At 35.9% G+C, this 21,130-nt stretch overlaps 1 protein-coding gene across 2 annotated transcripts in view; it reads left to right on the top strand.

The window, feature by feature from the left end:
• LOC138709508 (gelsolin, cytoplasmic-like) overlaps positions 1-21,130 on the top strand; it is a 154,667-nt gene that overhangs the window by 95,115 nt on the left and 38,422 nt on the right. For both annotated transcript variants that reach the window (XM_069840327.1, XM_069840326.1), the window contains exons 2-7: positions 13,174-13,248; positions 13,353-13,418; positions 14,905-15,028; positions 16,474-16,586; positions 18,824-19,001; positions 20,332-20,453. In XM_069840327.1, coding sequence (XP_069696428.1) covers positions 13,174-13,248; positions 13,353-13,418; positions 14,905-15,028; positions 16,474-16,586; positions 18,824-19,001; positions 20,332-20,453 — 678 coding nt within the window. The remainder of the gene's footprint in view (positions 1-13,173; positions 13,249-13,352; positions 13,419-14,904; positions 15,029-16,473; positions 16,587-18,823; positions 19,002-20,331; positions 20,454-21,130) is intronic.

The raw sequence follows: 21,130 nt of genomic DNA, 5'->3' as shown, positions 1-21,130 counted from the left end.
TGTTTTTATGACATTTAAATATCTGTTTGGAGGGCATTTAATTCATGTGCTGATTGGATTTAAAAGTAATAGGTTTATAATCATTAAACTCGGCCACACAAATAGACTATGATCTCGAAGTTTTTGGTAAACTAAATTTTCATTTATAGATTTAACCCATAGGCTATACATTAAAATTTAAATATGTGTGTCAGTATTGCATTGATTAAGGCTGGTTGAGTGGAAGAGAAGGCCTTATGACCTTAACTCTGCCAGCGAAAATAAAACATTCTATTCTATTCTATTATATGCATTAATCTGTTTTACTTCCTTTTAACAGTATACATGAAAATTAGCCTATTGCTGCAGCATAGGAGAATTTTTATTTCCACAGAACCATAATAAAGATAACGATGTAGTATACTTTATAATATACATATAAACTCTGTGTTGATAATCTTTTCTAGAGGTCTTTGATAGTGTAATACCCGCTTTCGAAACGGCGTGTTGACTCACAGTCAGACAAAATTTACGGTGAAATGCATTCTGTTCAACGAAGCGCGTAGGCAGAAAAGCATTGTTGTGTTCGTAGACTTCATACAATGCCTTTGCCTGATATACAGACTTCGTAGTTTCGTACCTATTGTATAATATCTGTCTTATTTTTTGGTCAGTTTCATAGCCTTATAAATTTTAACTCAAAACGAAAGATTGAATATAGTAGTTAACAGTAAAAATCTACGCAAATCAAGATTTCAGGTATAACTCCCTGTAATGTTGATTTGAATAATTTCGAGGGAAAAATTGTTCCGGAGCCGGGTATCGAACCCGGGACCTTTGGTTTAACGTACCAACGCTCTACCACTGAACTACCCGGGAACTCTAACCGACACCGATCCAATTTTTCCCTCTATATCCACAGACCTCAAAGTGGGCTGACAACCGTCAAGCAACCAACTTCGAGTGCACACTAACTCCGTGTCACTTAAATTGTGGTTTTCTGTTAACGAACAGTGACGTGTATTATGCAAATCAAGATTTCAGGTATAACTCCCTGTAAAGTTGATTTGAATAATTTCGAGGGAAAAATTGTTAAGTCACACGGAGTTAGTGTGCACTCGAAGTTGGTTGCTTGACGGTTGTCAGCCCACTTTGAGGTCTGTGGATATAGAGGGAAAAATTGGATCGGTGTCGGTTAGAGTTCCCGGGTAGCTCAGTGGTAGAGCGTTGGTACGTTAAACCAAAGGTCCCGGGTTCGATACCCGGCTCCGGAACAATTTTTCCCTCGAAATTATTCAGTAAAAATCTAGTTCTCATTCGAACCTGTCGTTAAGTTTAAACCGTTGATCTTTGAGTGTTTTTAATTATGAATATGTTATATTTTGTAATTTTAATTTTATTTCTGTATAAATACTGTATGAAATGGTTCATTGCCCAAAGCTGTGAGAGGTAAGAAACCGCTTCGAAATAAAATGTCATTCAAAAGCTCATAACTGAATAGGTTATGATATCTTTGAAATATAATAACAAATTATTGCAATATTTTAATTTGGTTCTTTTTATGACTATATCAACTGGGATGTTTATCTAGCTGCTGAGAGAAAAAGTGATAATGCCAGCGAAATGAGTCCAGGGTCCAGCGCCGAAAATTACCCAGAATTTGCTTTTAATGAGTTGAGGGAAACCCCGGAAAAGATCTTAACCAGGTAATTTGTCCCAACCAGGTTTTGAACCCGCACCCTCTCGTTTCATTCCACAGTGGTGGTATTTTGGTCATGTAATCACCATGATATAAGGCGATCACTTACAATATGTAAATTGTTTAGGTAGGGTAGTGATAAAAGAATGCAAAATATTAAAATGCAGTATTTATTGAAATAAATAATTAAAATAGGCTACATTACGTAAATAAAATACAGTATAAGGATTTAGTAACATGGTGAAATGCATACAAAAAATATTAAAATCGTTTCTTCTGGTGTCATTTAAATAAGCCAGAGGCGTAGTTGACTTTCACTTTTTTACAGCTTTTTTTTCCTTGCAACGTCATCCGACTCTTGGCAATGAATTTATATAGACCTATGTGCATTAACAATTAATGATCTCGATCTAATTTCACTCACTAGACTTTGAATTTAATACCTACTCTCATGTTCATGATGTCATCCCACTTTCGGCTGCTTTGGAAACCTGAAGTGACATTCTACATCCGGTGTCGGTTGTCTAAGGTCATTCCAAAAGAATTGACGTAACTTTGTGGGAATGGTCTAATTGTTGAGGGAAGTTGTCTGGTGAAAGCGTAAGTGACTCACGAACTTTGTGAAGGTCAGAATTCTGACGTAATCCTTTTTTGTTCACTGTTGCAATTCAGCTCAAAGAAGACGGCAGAACTCTTCCTACTTACATGCTTAACTGTAAATGGTCTAGAAATCCTAAAACAAGTCCTTTACGTGGTAAAGTAATTACTTTTGTTTAGGCAGACTTGAATATGTAAACAGAGTCCGATATAGATGGTACGGATATAATTATTGACGTTCAATTGTTTCAGTTTCATTTGATTCCCTAGCTTATGAATAAAATTCTTACCAAAGGGCGCGGAATTACGGCGGATACTAGGATGGACAAAGATGAATTGTTGGTTTAGACTTTATCTGAATACTACCGTTTTCTTTTCCATTGTCTTATTTCTTACGTTCGAGGGTGAGTTCGATTCTCGCTTGGGTTGATTACACTGGTAAACAAATTTTAATAAACTTTCTGCTTATGTTGATTTTTTAGTGGTTTAGTAATAACTCTGACCCGCTGATCACGAATATCATATCAGTTTTTTCATAGTGTCAACGGTTTGGATGATATAAGCAATTTATATTTGATTAAAGCAGTAAATTAGTTAATTTGTAACATATAAAAGTTCTAATAAACGCTTTGCTTATGTTGATTTTTTAGGGTTATACCAATAACTCTGACCCGCTGATCACGAATATCACATCAGTTTTTTTCATAGTGTCAACGGTTTGGATGATATAAGCAATTTAAATTTGATTAACACAGTAAATGATATTTATTTGTAACATTGTAAGAAAACAGTTTCAAACCTAGGACAGTCATTAACATTACTTCAATAAATCATGCGTGACATGTAAATACACAAATACAATACAGGAATGCAAAATAGTTAACTCCTATGACCTAGAATGACTTAGAAAATATACAGGGTGGACCGCTTGAATGTACCTAATTTCAATTATATGTGACTGGTAAACGGTTGAAGATAGAAACCTACAGTAACGTTTATATGGAAGGAAAACTCAATAAGTTTCGAAATGCACATCACCATATCTCTACGTGAGCTCCAGCTGTCACTGAGACGATATAGAGGCGATGAACGACTTCTTGCCAAGCACGTTGGAGCATGTCTTCTGAAATGCTCTCAATAGCCTCTATGATGCGCTCCCGAAGATCACGAAGGTCTCTGACTGGGGTGGCGTACACTTTATCTTTGACGTAGCTCCAGAGAAAGAAATCGAGCGGTGTTAAATCCGGAGATCTCGGGGGCCAAGCGATTGGTCCTCTAAAGTCAGGATCAGCGCCGAGACGGTCTAGCATCGTATTGGCATCATTTGAGCAGGAGGTGAAGGAATAGGCAGATCTTCGCTGTGTGGAACAGGCTCTGGAGGACGGTATGTCGGGGTACTGCAGCTGTCTTCTGTTTTTGCCCTTCTTGAAATTCTTCAAGTTGGCCATACAAAAGTAGCAGTCGTCGTGGTGGTTCCAGGTTCCCTCCAAATTCGGGGAATGGCAAATGTCATGCTTTACCTACTACCACGTAGCCAATGTTCTAGTGTTGCCCGGCAGTTACCACAGGACACGTGTGGAGCCCACGCCTTGTCAAGGTCACCTATGGGCACGCCTTGTATGCCTCACAGAACTTTGTTCCAGGCACAATGGTGTATTTAACTTGCTTTGGTCCAATGTAATATCCACATACATAGCAGAAAGTGTCTGCCTGTAATTTGCACTTCCGCCCTGTAGACATGGTGTAAAGAACTACTAAACACAAACATACATACGACTGCAAAGATAACGAACCTACTATCGTGACTGAGCGTCACCAGCAGATATTTTATACGCCAGAGCCATGTTGCCACCTAGCGGATATCAACGTAAATACTTACATGTACATATTGTTAAACCAGTATTCTGAGAAATAAAATATCCTGATATAATCCAAAATATTGACACTACGACAAAACCATTATCGGATTCATGTTCAGCGTGTCGAAATCTGTAAGTAAAGATCAAAAAACAATGATAAGCAAAATCTTGTTTACCAGTGTTAACTGGTTGGGTATTTTACGAGGGTTTCCCCAACCGTAAAGCGAATGCCAGGTAATTTATGGCGAATCCTCGGCCTCATCTCGCCAAATACCATGTCGCATCACTAATTCCATCGACGATAAATGACCTAGTAGTTGATATAGCGTCGTTAACCAACTAAAAATCTCTCATTTCCTACACATCTAATTTTTTCTTTATAGGTGTAGTAATATGTTAAACATATAATTATTTATAATACTTTCCAATTCGTTATATTTTGAACAACGCATCAAATTTGCCCATACTTTGGACAAGTATTTTAATCGGTATTGATAATAATAATCTAAGAATCATACTGGGAACAAATTGCAAGACGTACAGACCAGCAGTCCGCAATCTTTTATATGTAGATAAAGGATCACACAGTCGGATGGAAACGGACCGCAAAATTCTTGTGTAAGGTCGTCCGAACTGAATTAAGTGTTTTACTATAAAATAAAAATGAAAAAGGAACTTTCAAACTATTGAGCTATTCAACTAAAGTATTTAGAAAGGAGCTCAATTATCATAAACGATTGTTTTTGTGCGTTATGTTACATGTTCGGAAGAGCAACATAAATAATCTTCTAGGGCATGAGATTGAAAGCAATTATTCATATCGCACATTGATTGTGCGCCTTATATACAAAACGACGCTTCTTCGAGTCCGACGGCTGGCCATTCGGTTGCTTTCGTGAATTCAACGCTGACAGGTGAGCCATCCTGTCTCATCCTTGCAAGGCAAGATCCCATCCCCAAACAAGAGCTTATAACTTGAAAACCCGAAACCCTAAGCCTATATTAGCATTGGAAACACATACAGGACTTCGCCCGAGCATATTTTTAATTTATAAGATAAACTAGGCTTATATTATAGTTTGAATGAGATGATATGAAGTCTGTTGGTGGACTGGAAAAGGCAGATAGGAGTACCTCGAGAAAATTCCTATAATCACAAATTTCATCACGATCAGACCGGGGATCGAACTCGAGTCGTCTTTCTGGCAGACCAACGTGCTAGCGCTGAGCCACAGACGCTGCAAGATAATTGGTTATTCAAATGAAATATTCACTAAAAATTGTCGTTTTTAAACGAGACATTGAAATACTTCTTGTTACGTGTGGTGACAACTATAGAAGTATGAGGCGAAGACTATGTGACGTATGTCCTTGCTTTGTAAGATCTTGTATTTTGTTACGGTAAATATAATGAAAAAGCGAATTTACATAATAACCGAAACGTTGGTCAATATGACTGACATCAATGACATCATCGAGGATCAGTGACAGGTTAGGTTTGGTTTGTTGAGGCTTCATTCATTCATTCATTCATTCATTCATTCATTCATTCATTCATTCATTCATTCATTCATTCATTCATTCATTCATTTATTTTATTCCATAGATCTTACATGAGCAATGAAGCTTTAAGATGTGGAACAAGTCAACATTTTACAATATTACAATTACAATTTTTACAAATTTTTATAGTTTTACAATTTTGTGCAATTTTTTACATTTTTTTTTGTTACATTTTGGCGAGATGTAGTGAGATGAGATGAGGTCCGAGGATTCGCCAAAATATTACCCGGAATTTGCCTTTTGGTGGGGGAAACCTCGGAAAAACCCAACCAGGTAATCAAATCAAAGGGGGGTAATCAAATCAAAGGGGTTGATGCCATAGACTCGCCATAGACCATCCGGCTTCAGTCCCACGGCTGGGGAAAACCTCGGAAGAAACCAAAGACCAAAGGGGGATCCAACCCAAGCCCGAACGCAGCTCCGGATCAGCAGCCCAGCGAGTCTGCCGACTGAGCTACATCGATGGCTCTACTAAAAGTATACAATACATAGCCAATCAGATTATTAAATTTACAAACGCAAACGATCATTCATAAGTTGAGCTATATTATAATACAAAACAATTTAATTAAATTTAAGGCATAAACAATTCAACCAGTTGTGATATACAGAAATTGATAATACATATCATGCAAACTACTTCAAATTACAAACACAAACAATTTATCAGTAGAGCTATATATATAGATTACTATTCAATTTAAAGCATATACAATTCATCGGCCAAAACTATACAAATATATACAATACAAAGTAGCATACTTTCATTAAGCTATACAAATTTGTGCAATTAATATCAAGTAGATTAATTCAATTTATAATCATAAACAATTCATCAGTTGAGCTATACATATTACCATTGGTATGCTTTTTTTACGTTTCTGTAGGCATTCCAAAAACCTGAACAAACCAAACCTAACCTGTCACTGATTACCGGCTATTACATATATAATTCCCGGATTAATTACTTTTACTTTAATTATATTAAATATTAAAAAGGAAACCTCGTAGAAATCTATCGAAATCTGAAAAATAGTCTTGTGATAAGATATAAACTAATCAGTGAAGGTGAAAATGTCCACTGCAAAATGTACATATACAAAAATGTCAATTTTGGACATTCAGCAGTGAAAATTTTTCTGACTGACATGTGTGTCCATGGACATTTTGCACTGGAAATTGTTGCGTATGGACATCTTTTCCTCCGGACCTTTTGGATTTGACATTTTAGCCTGGAAGCAATGAATGAAATAAGTAATATTAACTTCTGTTATTACCTCATATTCAAATAAAACAAAATACGGCGCCCATAACCGTTAATTATACGTCACGTGGTCAGGAAGAATCTGAAAAACGAGACGCCATTATTCCCCCCCCCCCCAAGTGCCAGAAATTGTCATCTTTGACAGTAAATTTAACTTACAAGATCTAAGACGACGCATCGATGAAACAATCCTACTTATCTTTTTTCCAATTAACTCCACCAGAGTAACACTAAACTTTCAGAAGAATCCTACTGTTCAACCGCGTAGTCGGTTGTCGTATGAGTCATTTATCGTGTGTGTATAGTTGTGATAGGTATCTAAGCATTTAAATCTTTTTTTCAATGTCAGTTTCAAAGTAGGTTGTGTGAGCCATGATGATATCATCAGCTTTGTAAAATGTGAGAAGAGGAGGTTGAGGTCTTTCGTTATTAGTATTGTCTTTCTAATTCACGTATCACGGAGACTGACGGAAGTATTTCTCACACTCATCATTAAATTGTTTTTCTTGCCATCACCTCGACACTAGAATGATATGGCGTGCTTAAGCCATACAATTTATAAATCAAATTAAATGTTCTACTTTTGTTATGATAGAGAATAGTCTACCTGCAAATCTAGCTTTCAGGTAAAGCTCTCTTTGAATTTATTCATTAGTTTACCTATTGTGTTCAATGTAGAAAACGGAAGTGCATGTCTTTTCAATCATAATTCAAGGAAATAAACTATAAAGTATAAACGGTAGTAACTTATCATACGCAACATGATCAAAGATCTGAATTGCTATGAAATGTATGCTATGTGTCATTTTCGTGGTACTCATTTTAGAAGTATCATCATCGGGTTAATGACATTTTGCAGTCTTCTTTTGTTTTTCCTCGGATCGAGCCAGAGACCTCTTTCTTCGAGATAAGCGATATTGTTTTTAATATTTTAATCAGTTATTTAATTACGCTATGTTAACTGTTAGGTTATATAGCGTCTGCGGTAATATTGTGATACTAATAATATTATGATAATTATTTTTTAGTTTTTTTTTTTTTTTTACAATTTTACTGAGCGAGAGGAAGATCGGTTTTTTTTTGCGTCAACGTATTAAGGGAATGTTCGTGGACAAGTTTCTGCACAAAACCGGTCCTTCTCTCTCTCAGTGAAATTGTAAAAAATTCTCAAAAAGTACTATCATAATATTATTAGTATCACAATGTTACCAACCTTTACCCTATAGCGTGACGGTCTTTTGACGAAATGGGTCCGAGAATCATGGGATTAGGTCTACTTGATATCCTCCTTACAGTTTGGAAAAATCCAAAAACAAAAAGAAAAAAAACAAAAAAAAAAAAAAAACAAAACAAAACAAAAATACTCGGAGTACGAGTTCACTCGCTGACTCCTAGACTGCGCTGGCGGTTTTCATTTTTCATATAGTGAATAAAAAAAAGTGTTAGTGTTAACGTGAACTATAATCAATAAATTACGACGATATAAGTCATTTAGTTCACCAATATCGAACTACTATCGAACTATCGAAAGTGGTCAAGACATCTCACAACATCAAATTCAATCAAGAATGCCTCAAACGAGACGTAATGCCCAAATACATACACATAAACATAAAAAACAACTCATATCCAGCATAGAAAATCAATGAATAAAAAATGGTACTGTTACATGAATATTATTATTGTACACTTGGCTTGGAAAGAAATTCCGAGTCGAAGTCGCTATCGATTTGAAATATCGTGTTACGAGGACTTCGCTTAGAAAACAATAGAAATAGAGATACACAGAAGGCCTTGCATATAAACTGGCCATATATATCGATTGTAACAATGACAGCATCCATGGAAGGCTATGGAGTACCATATAAACTGCAGTTTCACTATTTCCGTGTAGTATTCTTATTGATGTTGTAAAATAAAAGCATGTGAATAATTTAAAATCAATTCATATTAAATAATAATAACGTGAACATGTTATAAAAGTCGTATTTACATGTTTGAAAAAAACTAATCTCAGGAAAATGACTTTCCACCTAGCCATGTTTGCTAAAATCCTCGGAAAACGATATAATTTCGTATCGGCATTTCTTTTCCAGCCCAGTGTACCGCATTATCGCGTAGAGTTTCATCAGATTGTTATCGCTTCAATTTAGGGAACTACAAGCTCAGTGAGTAGAGCTCTGGGGAGGAGAGTTCTCTATATCGGACGGAAGCAAGAAAGTTTTCGTTTCTAATCAACCTCCCTCCTGTCATACAGCGGTTCTTTCCGTATAGATCAATATTAATATGATACTGATTACCTCTCTGATTTCCAGAGCCGTCGTTCCGTGTATAGGCCTACGCAGCTTAAACAAGGATTCAGGAAATGTTTCTCTTTGCCATCTCTGTAGCTGTGTCTTGTTTCAATTCGTCGTCGTCATCGTCGTCGTCGTCATCGTCGTCGTCGTCGTCGTCATCATCATCATCATCATCATCATCATCAGCAGCAGCAGGATCTTATTGTCTTATAAAAAACTCTAATATGACCTGTAAAACCTATAAAATTGCATATAACTTACAAAAAGTAGGCCTATCTTCGAAAGTTAAAGAGAAATGTCAATTTATTGTCAGTCAATAGCACCTTTTTATCCTTAATGGTATTTCTTAGGCCCGATTGTATAAACCATTTAATCTTAGATCAGAAGTTAAATTGATCCTTGTTTCAGCTGAACTTGGAATTTTGTGTTGTATAAAGTCTAATCTGAGATTAATTTGTCTCAAACTAAAGTCAACTTTGACTGAAGAAATTTCTCCGATTAAGTTAGATGATCCAAGTTCAGTTATTTCTTTTCTGTTTGAAATATACGAGTGACAGATTGTGCAAATAAAATATCCATTATTATTAATATTACCGGTAATAGATATGTTAGGTACATTTATATATATTTCTTTCAATTTCTTGCCTTAATACACAAACATTCTTATATTTTATAAGGCTCTATCGTGTTCAGCAGTATCAAATAACATAACCTATAATTATATTATGTTTATAACAACCATTAATTATTAATGGATATGATAGGTACATTCATAAATGTTCAATTAACTGTAATACTAAACGAAAATTGTCGTTTTATAAAGCTTTATTATGTTTAGCAGTATAAAACACCATAACATAACAACTTGGAGAACAGTCAACCTTCTTCTTATTGTCCGCCATTATTTACATTGCACAAAAAAAAAACAGTGTCTCCAACATTGTGTACACAAAGTCGCCAAAAAGTAGTTGTAAAGTCGCTAGATTTCTCATTATCAACAAAGAAAGATTAAATTTTGTCACTATGGGGTGCTAAAAAGATCACTAAATCACTATTTAAGCAATATAAAAGTTAAAAGAAATTGTTGTTGAAAAAGAGTTAAAGTCGCTAGATTGACAATACTGAACAAGCTTGTATAGCATGGTCCGCGCATCACATATTTCACCTGTTTTTGCGATTTTGCCAAATCCTTTTCACGTGAACTTAGATTGCATTTGAACCAAGGTAATTCGATCGCAGAAAAGTTTTATACAATAGAAGAAGTGTCTGAACTCGGTTCACTTTCCGATCTTCGATCAAAGTTGATCTTTAGTCAGGGAGTTTTATACAATTGGGTCTTAGTAGTTTAACACCTTATAGGCTACTCTGGTTTTGAACAACTACCTTTCCTGGCACTATCCTGCAGATTGCGAAAAAAAAACCATATATTTACAGATTACTAGAATGATGCCTAGGTATAGTCTTAGAAAAGAGTTTTAACATACAGATACTTTGTCCCAGAAAAGAGATAGTGCGCATGAGCAGAAGACGAGCGGCCTGGTTCACAAGAGAATGACTAGTTGAGGTAATAAAATTAGTTTTGTTTCGTTGTATGTCTGATCGTGCGCACTGCCACCTTTTTGGAACTTATAAAGTAGCTGTGCGACAAATTTTTTTCTAAGCTGTACATTAATTTTAAAATCCATAGACTACAGCCAGCCAATTATATTATATGCATAAATAGGGAGACACGTTTTGAAATAAAAGCTTTAATATTTTGTGTGTATTTGTATCAGAGCATTTACGTACGTACGGTACGTTGTGTAACAGTATAACGAGATATTGGAGAGCGATTAGATGTGTCTTTTGTTATAATTTTCTTGTGACAAAATATTGTAAAAAATGTCAACTTAAAAAGATCAAAATTATCTAAAAGGTACAAGAGTGTAGGTACAAAATGACAAAAAGAAACTGTTAATACAACATATCTTTCAACCAGGTTGCACTAAGCGGATAAGGTGCCTAATGAAATGTGACAAGTCATTAAAATGCGGGCCCTTGTTCATTACCATTCGCTTTCATAATTGGAACTTCGATATAAGGTGACTGTACATTTTAGCGAAATACTGTTTCCATGGTGACTGGCTCCAGACTGTCAGATTTTATTCCCGGTGTATTTTCTCGAATGAGGGATGTGCATCAAAGGCTTTTTTGCTGGCTTTCTGCCACATACACATCCATAAGCAAGACAATTAATACTTGCCAGGAGAAATAAAAAAAATCCGTCTCCGAGGTCGTAATTTTAGAGGCTATAAAAGAGCGAGGCGCCTTCCGAAACCTATTTCTATGCACTTGTCTGTTTTAAAGCATAAAATAATTTATGTAATGGTTTATAAGCTTCTTCCAAAAATAAAATTCGTTAAGACGAGTTGAAGGACAGGTCGGATTGCGAAAAACACTTGGAACACTCTTAATGTAATTTCAAATGGGGCACTAAGTAGCACAATCTATGTTAATAAGCGTTACGATTTCATACACTGCAACTACCCACTTATCTTTTCAAGGAAAAAAGTTATCGTTGATTGATTTACACTTCAAAAACACTTTTTCCCCACACTACAAAAGTTCAAAACAAACCTCAATTAAGAAGTCTTACATTTGTTATATTGCGACGACTCAAACATCTTAGAAATCTGCAAACAATACTCTTTAACATGCTTTTTTTCCTTATTAGAAACTGACTACTACGTTTTGAGTTATTATTAAGTATAAAAAATGCGAAAATATTCCACTTCATCGAAAGTCTACGTGAGTAACGCCTTCTCTCGTTATTGGTTGACAATTAGGAAGGAGGAGGTGAATAGTATATTGTGTCACTCTTTAAGATTGACACATGCGCAGACCAACGGAGTTTTGTAAATTGTTCCTCTATAACTATATACGAAGGTCAGTCAATAAGTTTTCGGACTGCCCTGAATGTAGGCAATACACAGGACTTAGGAAACGGAGAAGTTATCTAGAACCAGGGAAACGCCTGGAATCTATACTAAATGCATCATTTGAAAGGCAGAGAATTAGACTAGGTATAAGGCGTATACGGAGAGGGAAACATTTCTGGAAAATCGCAAAAGGTCCTTGACATGTTTACACAAAATCACGTGTAGAACTTCAGTTGATAAAGACAATCTGACGCTGTTTGATAGACTGACTCAACAGGCATGGAAGCAATGATCTTCAGAGACACGCGCATGTATGTTTAACGGTACAAGTACAAGTGCATTTCGGAAGTACTAGTAGAGTCAGAAAGTATCGGAACTTCGGGTGGCTACGCCATGCTCTATAGGCAACTTCTCTGCCTTGTCCGTGTGGTATGTGGCCTACTCTCCAGGCGGATAAACTCAGTACGAACGTGCATAGATACCTTCGTTGCAGATGGCATATAACCATTTACACAACACCGCCTTCAAAGTACGCCCCCTGGGCAGTTACACACTTCTGCCAGCGTCCATACCACTTCTCGAAACATTCCTGCAGCCCATCTTTGGTCACTTCCCGCAGAACGCGCGTCGCATGAATTTTAACCTCCATCTTGAATCTTGCGTACACTACTTTTAACACTTAAATACAAATGATTGATAAAATGGCAAACTTACTAGTGTTGCGCGTGTGGCTTACAGCTGTTTCGGTGTATATTGTACACCATCATCAGAGCCTATTAGATCCTGGCGTCATCTAGATATCGCTGCCTGTTGTAGGGGTGTGTTTGCGTGTTGAAAAGTGGAGTCAAATTTGAGGCATTTTCACAGGAGACAACTTTCTGTTCAAATGGTAGTATCATAATATAGCCATAATACCTTTCCACTTTAAAATTAAGAAAAGAGGAGCAATGTTACAGAGAGGGTTGAAATGCATTTATTATTCTGTTCCTTGTTTCAGAACTTCGATGCTGTACCCTACCCAAAAGAGAACTACGGAAAGTTTCATTCAGGAGACTCTTACATTGTACTCTTTGTAAGTATGTGTAATTTTATTGTATTAAACAAAATATAGTGTCAAATTCGTCTTCATAATAGTGGAAAATTAATTTAAAACATTTCTGTTATTTACTGTTTCAGACAAAAGAGAACAAAGGCAACTTCACCTGGGACATTCACTTCTGGCTTGGTAGTGAAACTTCACAAGTAAGTTCTAGTATTAATTAATTCATTCATTCATTCATTCATTAATTCATTCATTCATAGTGTTCTGCCCAAGGGCAGGTCTTTCACTGCAAACCCAGCATTCTCCAGTCTTTCCTATTTTCTGCCTTCCTCTTAGTCTCCGCATATGATTCATATATCTTAATATCGTCTATCATCTGATATCTTTTTCTGTCCCAAACTCTTCTCCCGTTTACCATTCCTTCCAGTGCATCCTTCAGTAGGCAGTTTCTTCTCAGCCAATGACCCAACCAATTCCTTTTCCTCTTCCTGATCAGTTTCAGCATCATTCTTTCTTCACCCACTCTTTCCAACACAGCTTCATTTCTTGTTCCGTCTGTCCACTTCACACGTTCCATTCTTATCCATATCCACATTTAAAATGCTTCCACACAAAGCACTTCACTAGTCTCTTCCTTAGTTCTTTCTCCAGAGGTCCGCAGAAGATGCTCTTTTTTTCTATTAAAAGCTTCCTTTGCCATTGCAACTCTCCTTTTCACTTCCTGGCAGCAGCTCATGTTACTGCTCATAGTACATCCAAGTATTTGAAACTGTCCATTTGCTCTACTGCCTCATTTAGAATTTGCACGTTTATCTTATTTTTTTTATTCCTATGACCATGGTCTTCGTCTTGTTGACATTTATCTTCACCCCATATTACTCACAGCTGTCATTTAGCTCTAATAGGATATTCCTTAGTATTATCTCCTTTTCTGCTAACGTGCCATATCATCAACAAACCTTACGCACTTTATTCTTCTTCCTCTTACTGTCACTCCTCCCATGTTCTGAAAACAGTTCGTTACTAAATCCTCCAAGTAGATGTTGAACAGTGCCAGTGATAAAGGGAATCTTTGACATATGCATCTCCCTATTTCACTTCCTTCAGACATTTCTTCTTCTATCCTGATTTTGACTCGTTTCATATAAAGGCTACTGAGCAGCCTTGTCTCTTTCCAATCCACGCCAATTTTCTTTAAGATTCCCACCAGTTTATTCCAATCGACTTTGACAAACGCCTTTTCTAAGTCTACAAATACTATATACACTTCTTTATTCTAACATAATAGAGTAAAATTAATTGATGTTTAATACACATTGCACTTGTACTGTGAAATATAATATGTTTAAGATTTGAAGAATAGCAAATGAGATTAGAATGACTGGTTTTAACTCTTGCTGGATTGAATAGCGCCATGAAATCAATGAAATGTGTGACTTACCCCTGAGGTAATTATTACGACAACCTCTCTGAGGAACATTGGGACTAACTGTTTAATAAATCCTGTTTTTAATTTTATACATTTCTCCGCTGTTATCCTCTTTCACAGTGTGTTCCTCTTCCGAAAACTGAGAGCTGAAATTCAGCCTTGGCTTTTATTTACTTAGGCTGTTACATATAAGTTTTCAAAAGTTGTGATAAAATATAGGTTTTTTGTAATTCTTACGATGTGGTTGTTTGTATCAGGATGAAGCTGGTGCTGCTGCCATCATGTCCGTGGAGCTGGACGACTCACTGGGTGGAGCGCCGGTACAGCACCGTGAAGTACAGGAGCATGAGTCCCAGCTTTTCCTCTCACACTTTAAATCCGGTACGTCGATACAACTTCCACTCAAGGATAGTTCCAGACTACTTCACAGATGAACGACTAGCCTATTAGAACTTGCTTGACATTTTGGTTCTGATCCATATCCTTGAAATTTCTACATGAGCAATCATAATTGAGTGCCCCCTTAATGAGAACATTAACACAAACCTACACTACCTGAGCTATTACATGATATCTAAAACAGAAAATCGGTAATTTTGGACTTACTACGTGTTTTCCTTCTGCTCTTCATATGTATTATCTCTGCTGTGCACCATTAAGCTATAGTTGTGATCTTTTGACCATGTTAACGATTTTTGTTTTTGTCTTTGATTTAAATCTTTTACTCATGTCAACATTCGAGTGTGACCAGCCTCATGGGCTAGTGGTCAGTGCTTCTGACTACAGTTCATGAGGTCCCGGGTTCGATTCCAGGTTAGAACACAGGAATTTTTCTCTTAAAGAGGAATGTTCCTGTGTTCGTCCATGGTCTGGAAATTAAGTTAGGCTTAGGTTTAAAACCTCTCCTGACACTTCATAATCATCCTGTTTAGAATATCATCGGGGCAGTGTAACTCCGCCTTCCAGACGCCCCAACGTCAGAAGTGGATTACAAATAAGCCATTGCCAGGAAAGACCAGAAATGTCAAATGACATGGAAAAAAAGAAAAAAAAAACATTCAAGTGTTACACAAAACATTTTAATGGCAAAGCCGCAAAGTAATATATGATTTGGTATTTTTATACCTTCACAGAGACAATAATTACCTTGTTTGAGAGTTTTCTTCAGGATCTCAGTCATTTTTTTCTCTTCTCATCACTTATAATGATTTTATATTATTATGCTCAGTCACCAAAATGGTTTCTTAGCCTAAAAATTATGTTTCTTTTGCTTAATTGATTTTTTTAATAAAGATGTGTTAAACTCATACTGATCCTAGTCATAACTTCGTTCTTATGTTAGTCGTTTCCGAGTGATAGTGTCTATTCTTTTGAACAGATCTTCTCACTCTTGCTCAAGAGCAATTTTTATTCTCGTGTGATAAAAATCACTTTCCTTCCTCGTCAACACTAATTTTTCAATTGATATAATGGATAATAATTCGCTCATTTGACGCACTGAGAAAGCAGTGATTGGAAAGAAATGAGGAAGAATATTTGAGCAGTTCCGACAATTTCATATGTTCAATTTTATGCAGATTCTAAAAAAGAAGGCATTATTTTTGATAATGTAGAATAGACTGAAAAATGTGAGTTTTTAGGCTTGCACGGTGACTGAAATCAGAATTAGGTTTTTGGGTATTCCACCATATCTTGGAACTTGACATTTTCAATGTTTCGGAACAACATACAGGTTCCATCATCAGGGCAAATAGGTATGACCAGAATACCCAAAAGCCTAATTTTGAGACGGAAATAATATTTTTTTTTTGTTTACGCTGTTTCAGGTATTCGCTACTTACCTGGAGGAGTGGCTAGTGGGTTTCATCACGTTGATCCTGATGCTGTGGAGAAGAAATTGTTCCAAGTTAAAGGAAAGCGAAATGTCAGAGTGAGACAGGTAGTAACATTGCTGGTACTTTTACATATTTCAATTCTCCTAATCTGCATATCAATCGTCCAGTTCAAAAGTGTGACAACTCAAAAATTGTCATTTTTTATGTTATTTATACTACTAAAAGCCCCTTTCGGAGCTCTTTCCGATTCTGTATTGAGATAAGTCATATTTACAACCAAAAAGAAAAAAAAAACTAAATAAGCTGCTTTAGAAATAATTATAACTATGGACTTTACTGATTCACTATTAGTACATTTCGAAATGTATTAATAATGAACTGGAAGACTGTGATATACTCGTCCTGAATACTGACTCATTTCTAATTGTCGTGGTTATGAACCAGAACTCTGTTCCTTTCTAGGTGATTTATTTGAAACTTTCAACTGAAGATATCTCAAAACTTGTTTTTTTGAGTTGTCGCACTTTTGAACTAGACGATCAATATATTAACGTCGGTTATCTATACAACAGTAAACAATTTAAGTTTGTACATCTAATGATTTCCAAGGCCGGGTTTAGGTAGTTATAGTGTCGCCCCTAGGCTTTGTTAAAATTTGCCACCCTCCCCCCCCCCCAAACTCCCACAAACAGTTTATGAGCAGCTACTATAGAGGTCATGTTTAGTTTAAATTCGTTTTAAATGAAATGTTACAATTCAGAAAACAGTGAATTACTGAAATCAAAATATATACATGCTTCTTACTTGTGAATCATAAAGATTTAAAGAGTTAATCAGTAACTTTTTAAGTATAATTTTTTGTTCTGTTATTTTGTTTTTGTATTTATTTACACTGCAAGTGGGCAAGCACCTGGTGGCAGTGGTATACACAATATAAACAATACACAATAAAATTACAATACACAATACAATTATACAATACGAATACAATTATACAGTACACAATACAATTATATACACAATACAATAAGAATACACAATACAATTTAACACAATAATTACAATTAATAATAATACATAAAATAACCTAATTAATAAGTGAACCTAACTTTACAATACAACCTACATATGTATAGGCTCTAAGTTTCACATTGGGACTGATAATAGTCTTTCACTTTACTCTCCTCTCACTCACTGTAGTGGCACTATGACGCATTTCACTGACATTTTAGAACACATTTCACTGACACTCTATAACACATTTCACTGACACTATAGAATACATTGAATATATTGTATTGTATTGCATTGTATTGTATTTATTTACGCTCCATTGTATTTGTACCTCGCTTCACAGCTAGAATATAGAACAATATGTTCGAAATGTCCCATTTCTCCTCTAAGAATAACTGAAAGAATCTTCATGAAGTTTGTAAGCTATATTGCAGTTTTACAGAAAAATTTGTCGAAAAATTATAATACTGGGTGTTCAGTTCAAAATGTGTCATGGCTCGCTGTATGCCGTCATGTGGCTAGCCGATGAGCCTAGAGAATTCAATCTTCCTACACTTCCGCAGAGGTGTATAACCTTTGAGGCAGAGAAGTTGCCTAGCAAGTACGGCGTTCATTCTGAAGAGTACGTACCGATACGTGCGGTAATGCCGGTAGTGGCAGGAATGTGAACTGTTTGGAAACACGTACTGTCGGGATATGGGGAGAGGGTTAAGACGATTACTTACATATTTGTTGACATTAACTTCGACGGTCAACATGGACACGGAGCATTTGATTTGTGTTGTGGAATGTTACCATACGCAACTGATGATAACAAATACCCTGCGTACGACTTGCCAGCGCAAAACACAGTTCGAAAGAAGTTATGGTAGCACACAGACCTTACAGACCGCCATCTGTTGCTACGACGTTCAAGTTATACCGTACACGTTCTCAAGTTCAGATTGAAGAACGCCTTAAATAATAGGCAACTTCTCTGACATATAAGCTGAAACTCGCTTCAAATCGGTGACCCAACAACAGTGACGTCATGACACACTTTGAAATGAACACCCAGTATAATGAGTGGATTACAATGATTATAAAGTTACAGAATACTCTGGTACCGTTATTGTACTGGATAGAACAACTTCAGTGGAAAGATTTTGGAACATCGTCTTGGTGTGTCTTGGCTGAAAAATAATGTTATTCTTAAAAGAATTCATTATTTAGTACATTCACTGATATAACAAATTCTCATAAAATAAAATACACCTTTCTCATCAGAACATTTGAATGCATACCAGTATGTTATTGTACATACACATATTTTACATGATGATTGCAGGTGAATCTAGATGCCTCTTCTATGAACAAAGGTGACTGCTTTATTTTGGACGCTGGGAAGGAGATTTTCGTGTACATGGGTCAAAAAAGCAAGCGAGTTGAGAGACTTAAAGCTATTAGTGCTGCCAACCAAATTCGAGATCAGGACCATGCCGGAAGAGCTCAGATTCACATTATTGGTATGTATAATTATATGAAATCAATTTTAGAACAAAAGTCAATGTCTGCGTTTCACTGTTGTTTTATGGAGAATTTTTTCATAGGTTCCTGAGAAAATAAGTAACTTTGATGTCACCATTTCAATATTTACTTACCGAACAGTTTTTCCTTTAGAATACTTCTTTCCAGTCACATACCAGTACCCTCTGGCTGAAGTCTCCCATTAGAATGTTGTGAAACGTCTTTATGTAGTTTCTTATAGTAACTACGAAAATTCATTAACTGTCAACTGTTGTGTATTAAAAATAGTTATCTTGATAATCCATAATGAATCTTGCGTACACTACTTTTAACACTTGAATATAAGTAATTGATTAACTAGCAGACTTACTCGTGTTAATTATGTAAGTCTGTACGGCTTACAGCTGTTTCGGTGCTTCATCACACCATCCTCAGAGCCTACTAGATCTCGGCGTCATCTCGAACTTCTCTGCCAAACACAAAACCACACAAAACACAACACAAACACAAGAACACAAGAAATACATCACACTAACATACGAAAACAAAAGCACACACAAGATCGCATCCTCATTCAGAAAGCAGAAATACAACATAGCGTACAGAACAGAAAACACACTACAAAGATATGTCAACACACAAACAACACAAACAAATAAATACAACCACACAGGCGTATACAAACTCACATGTAATAGTTGCGACAGGTTCTACATAGGACAGACAGGCAGATCATTCCAAACACGCTACAAAGAACACATTAAAGCAATAACCAGAGGACACAATACATCTACATACACTGATCACATAACCAATGCTAAACATACATACAATAACATAAATACAGACATGGAAATCCTACACATACAACCCAAGAACCAAAAACTCAACACACTAGAACAATACGAAATATACAAACACACTAAAACACACCCTAATCAAATTCTCAACACACAGATCAATTTCAGTACACACACACTATTTGACTCCACTTTTCAACACTTGTCAACAATCAAACGCACCCACACAACAGGCAGAGAAGTTTGAGATGACGCCGAGATCTAGTTGGCTCTGAGGATGGTGATGAAGCACCGAAACTCAGCTGTAAGCCGCACAGACTTACATAATTAACACGATAAGTCCGCTAGTTAATCAATTACTTAAAAATAGTTACCACTTTTTACAGTTACAGACAACCTAATACGTTACTTAATCTTTATTCAATCTCGAAATAGTCTTGTTTAATTAAGACTTCTGCTCTGACAAGTAAGCATACCAGTTGCTTAAAATAAATTATTAAAATGTACCATTTGATGTAATTCATTTCAGACGAGTTCAGTAATCAAACTGAAGTATCAAGGTTCTTTGAGGAGCTTGGTTCGGGCTCACCTGGAGAAGTTGCAGATGAGATGGATGGAGGTGATGATGCTGAATTCGAGAAGAAACAGGAGGTAAAAAGAAAGCTGTGACCTAACATGCTGTAACAAATTACCGGTATTAAATAATATGACATTTGAAGACTTGTTACCTTCAATATGTACTTTGGTTTGCTTTCTCATTGTACGAAATATAAAACAAATTGTGATATTGCAAAAAAATATATATATTTAAATGTTCACTGAAATAACAAATTTTCAGCATTCCTAATATCGAAAAATTGGTCTGGGTATTTTGTCTGCCTGTGTACTGCAATATCTCCAAACACATGAGACGGATTTTATTCATGTTCTGTATAATATAGGTCGATGAAATAAAATAGGCTAAATAATGCTTCGTAAAAAATAATGGTTCTCTATTTGATAGCTAAAATAAAGTGGCGATCCACTTGCAGAATCGACAGATAATTCTTATCACGATTTATTCTATTACTAGTACTAACAAATGAGACAATGAAGTTAGTGTCGACGAAATATTATTTTCTAAGAGAAATTAATTTTATATTCAGAAGTATTAAATTTATACTTTTCACTTCGGAATTAATGTAAACCTTACTCCCTTCATGCAAAAACAAGTGCAGAGCGCCTTATTGTTAAAAATTATCAGTCTCTGCGTTAAACTCGTTTGTTATATGTGAGTGAACCATGAAAGCAAAGTCTAATATACTATATTTTAATATTTGTATCACTTT

The sequence above is a fragment of the Periplaneta americana genome, chromosome 11 (assembly GCF_040183065.1).
Source record: "Periplaneta americana isolate PAMFEO1 chromosome 11, P.americana_PAMFEO1_priV1, whole genome shotgun sequence".
NCBI classification, from domain to species: Eukaryota; Metazoa; Arthropoda; class Insecta; order Blattodea; family Blattidae; genus Periplaneta; species Periplaneta americana.
Note: the sequence above shows the minus strand (reverse complement) of the source record. Positions and strands in the feature narration are given on the sequence as shown.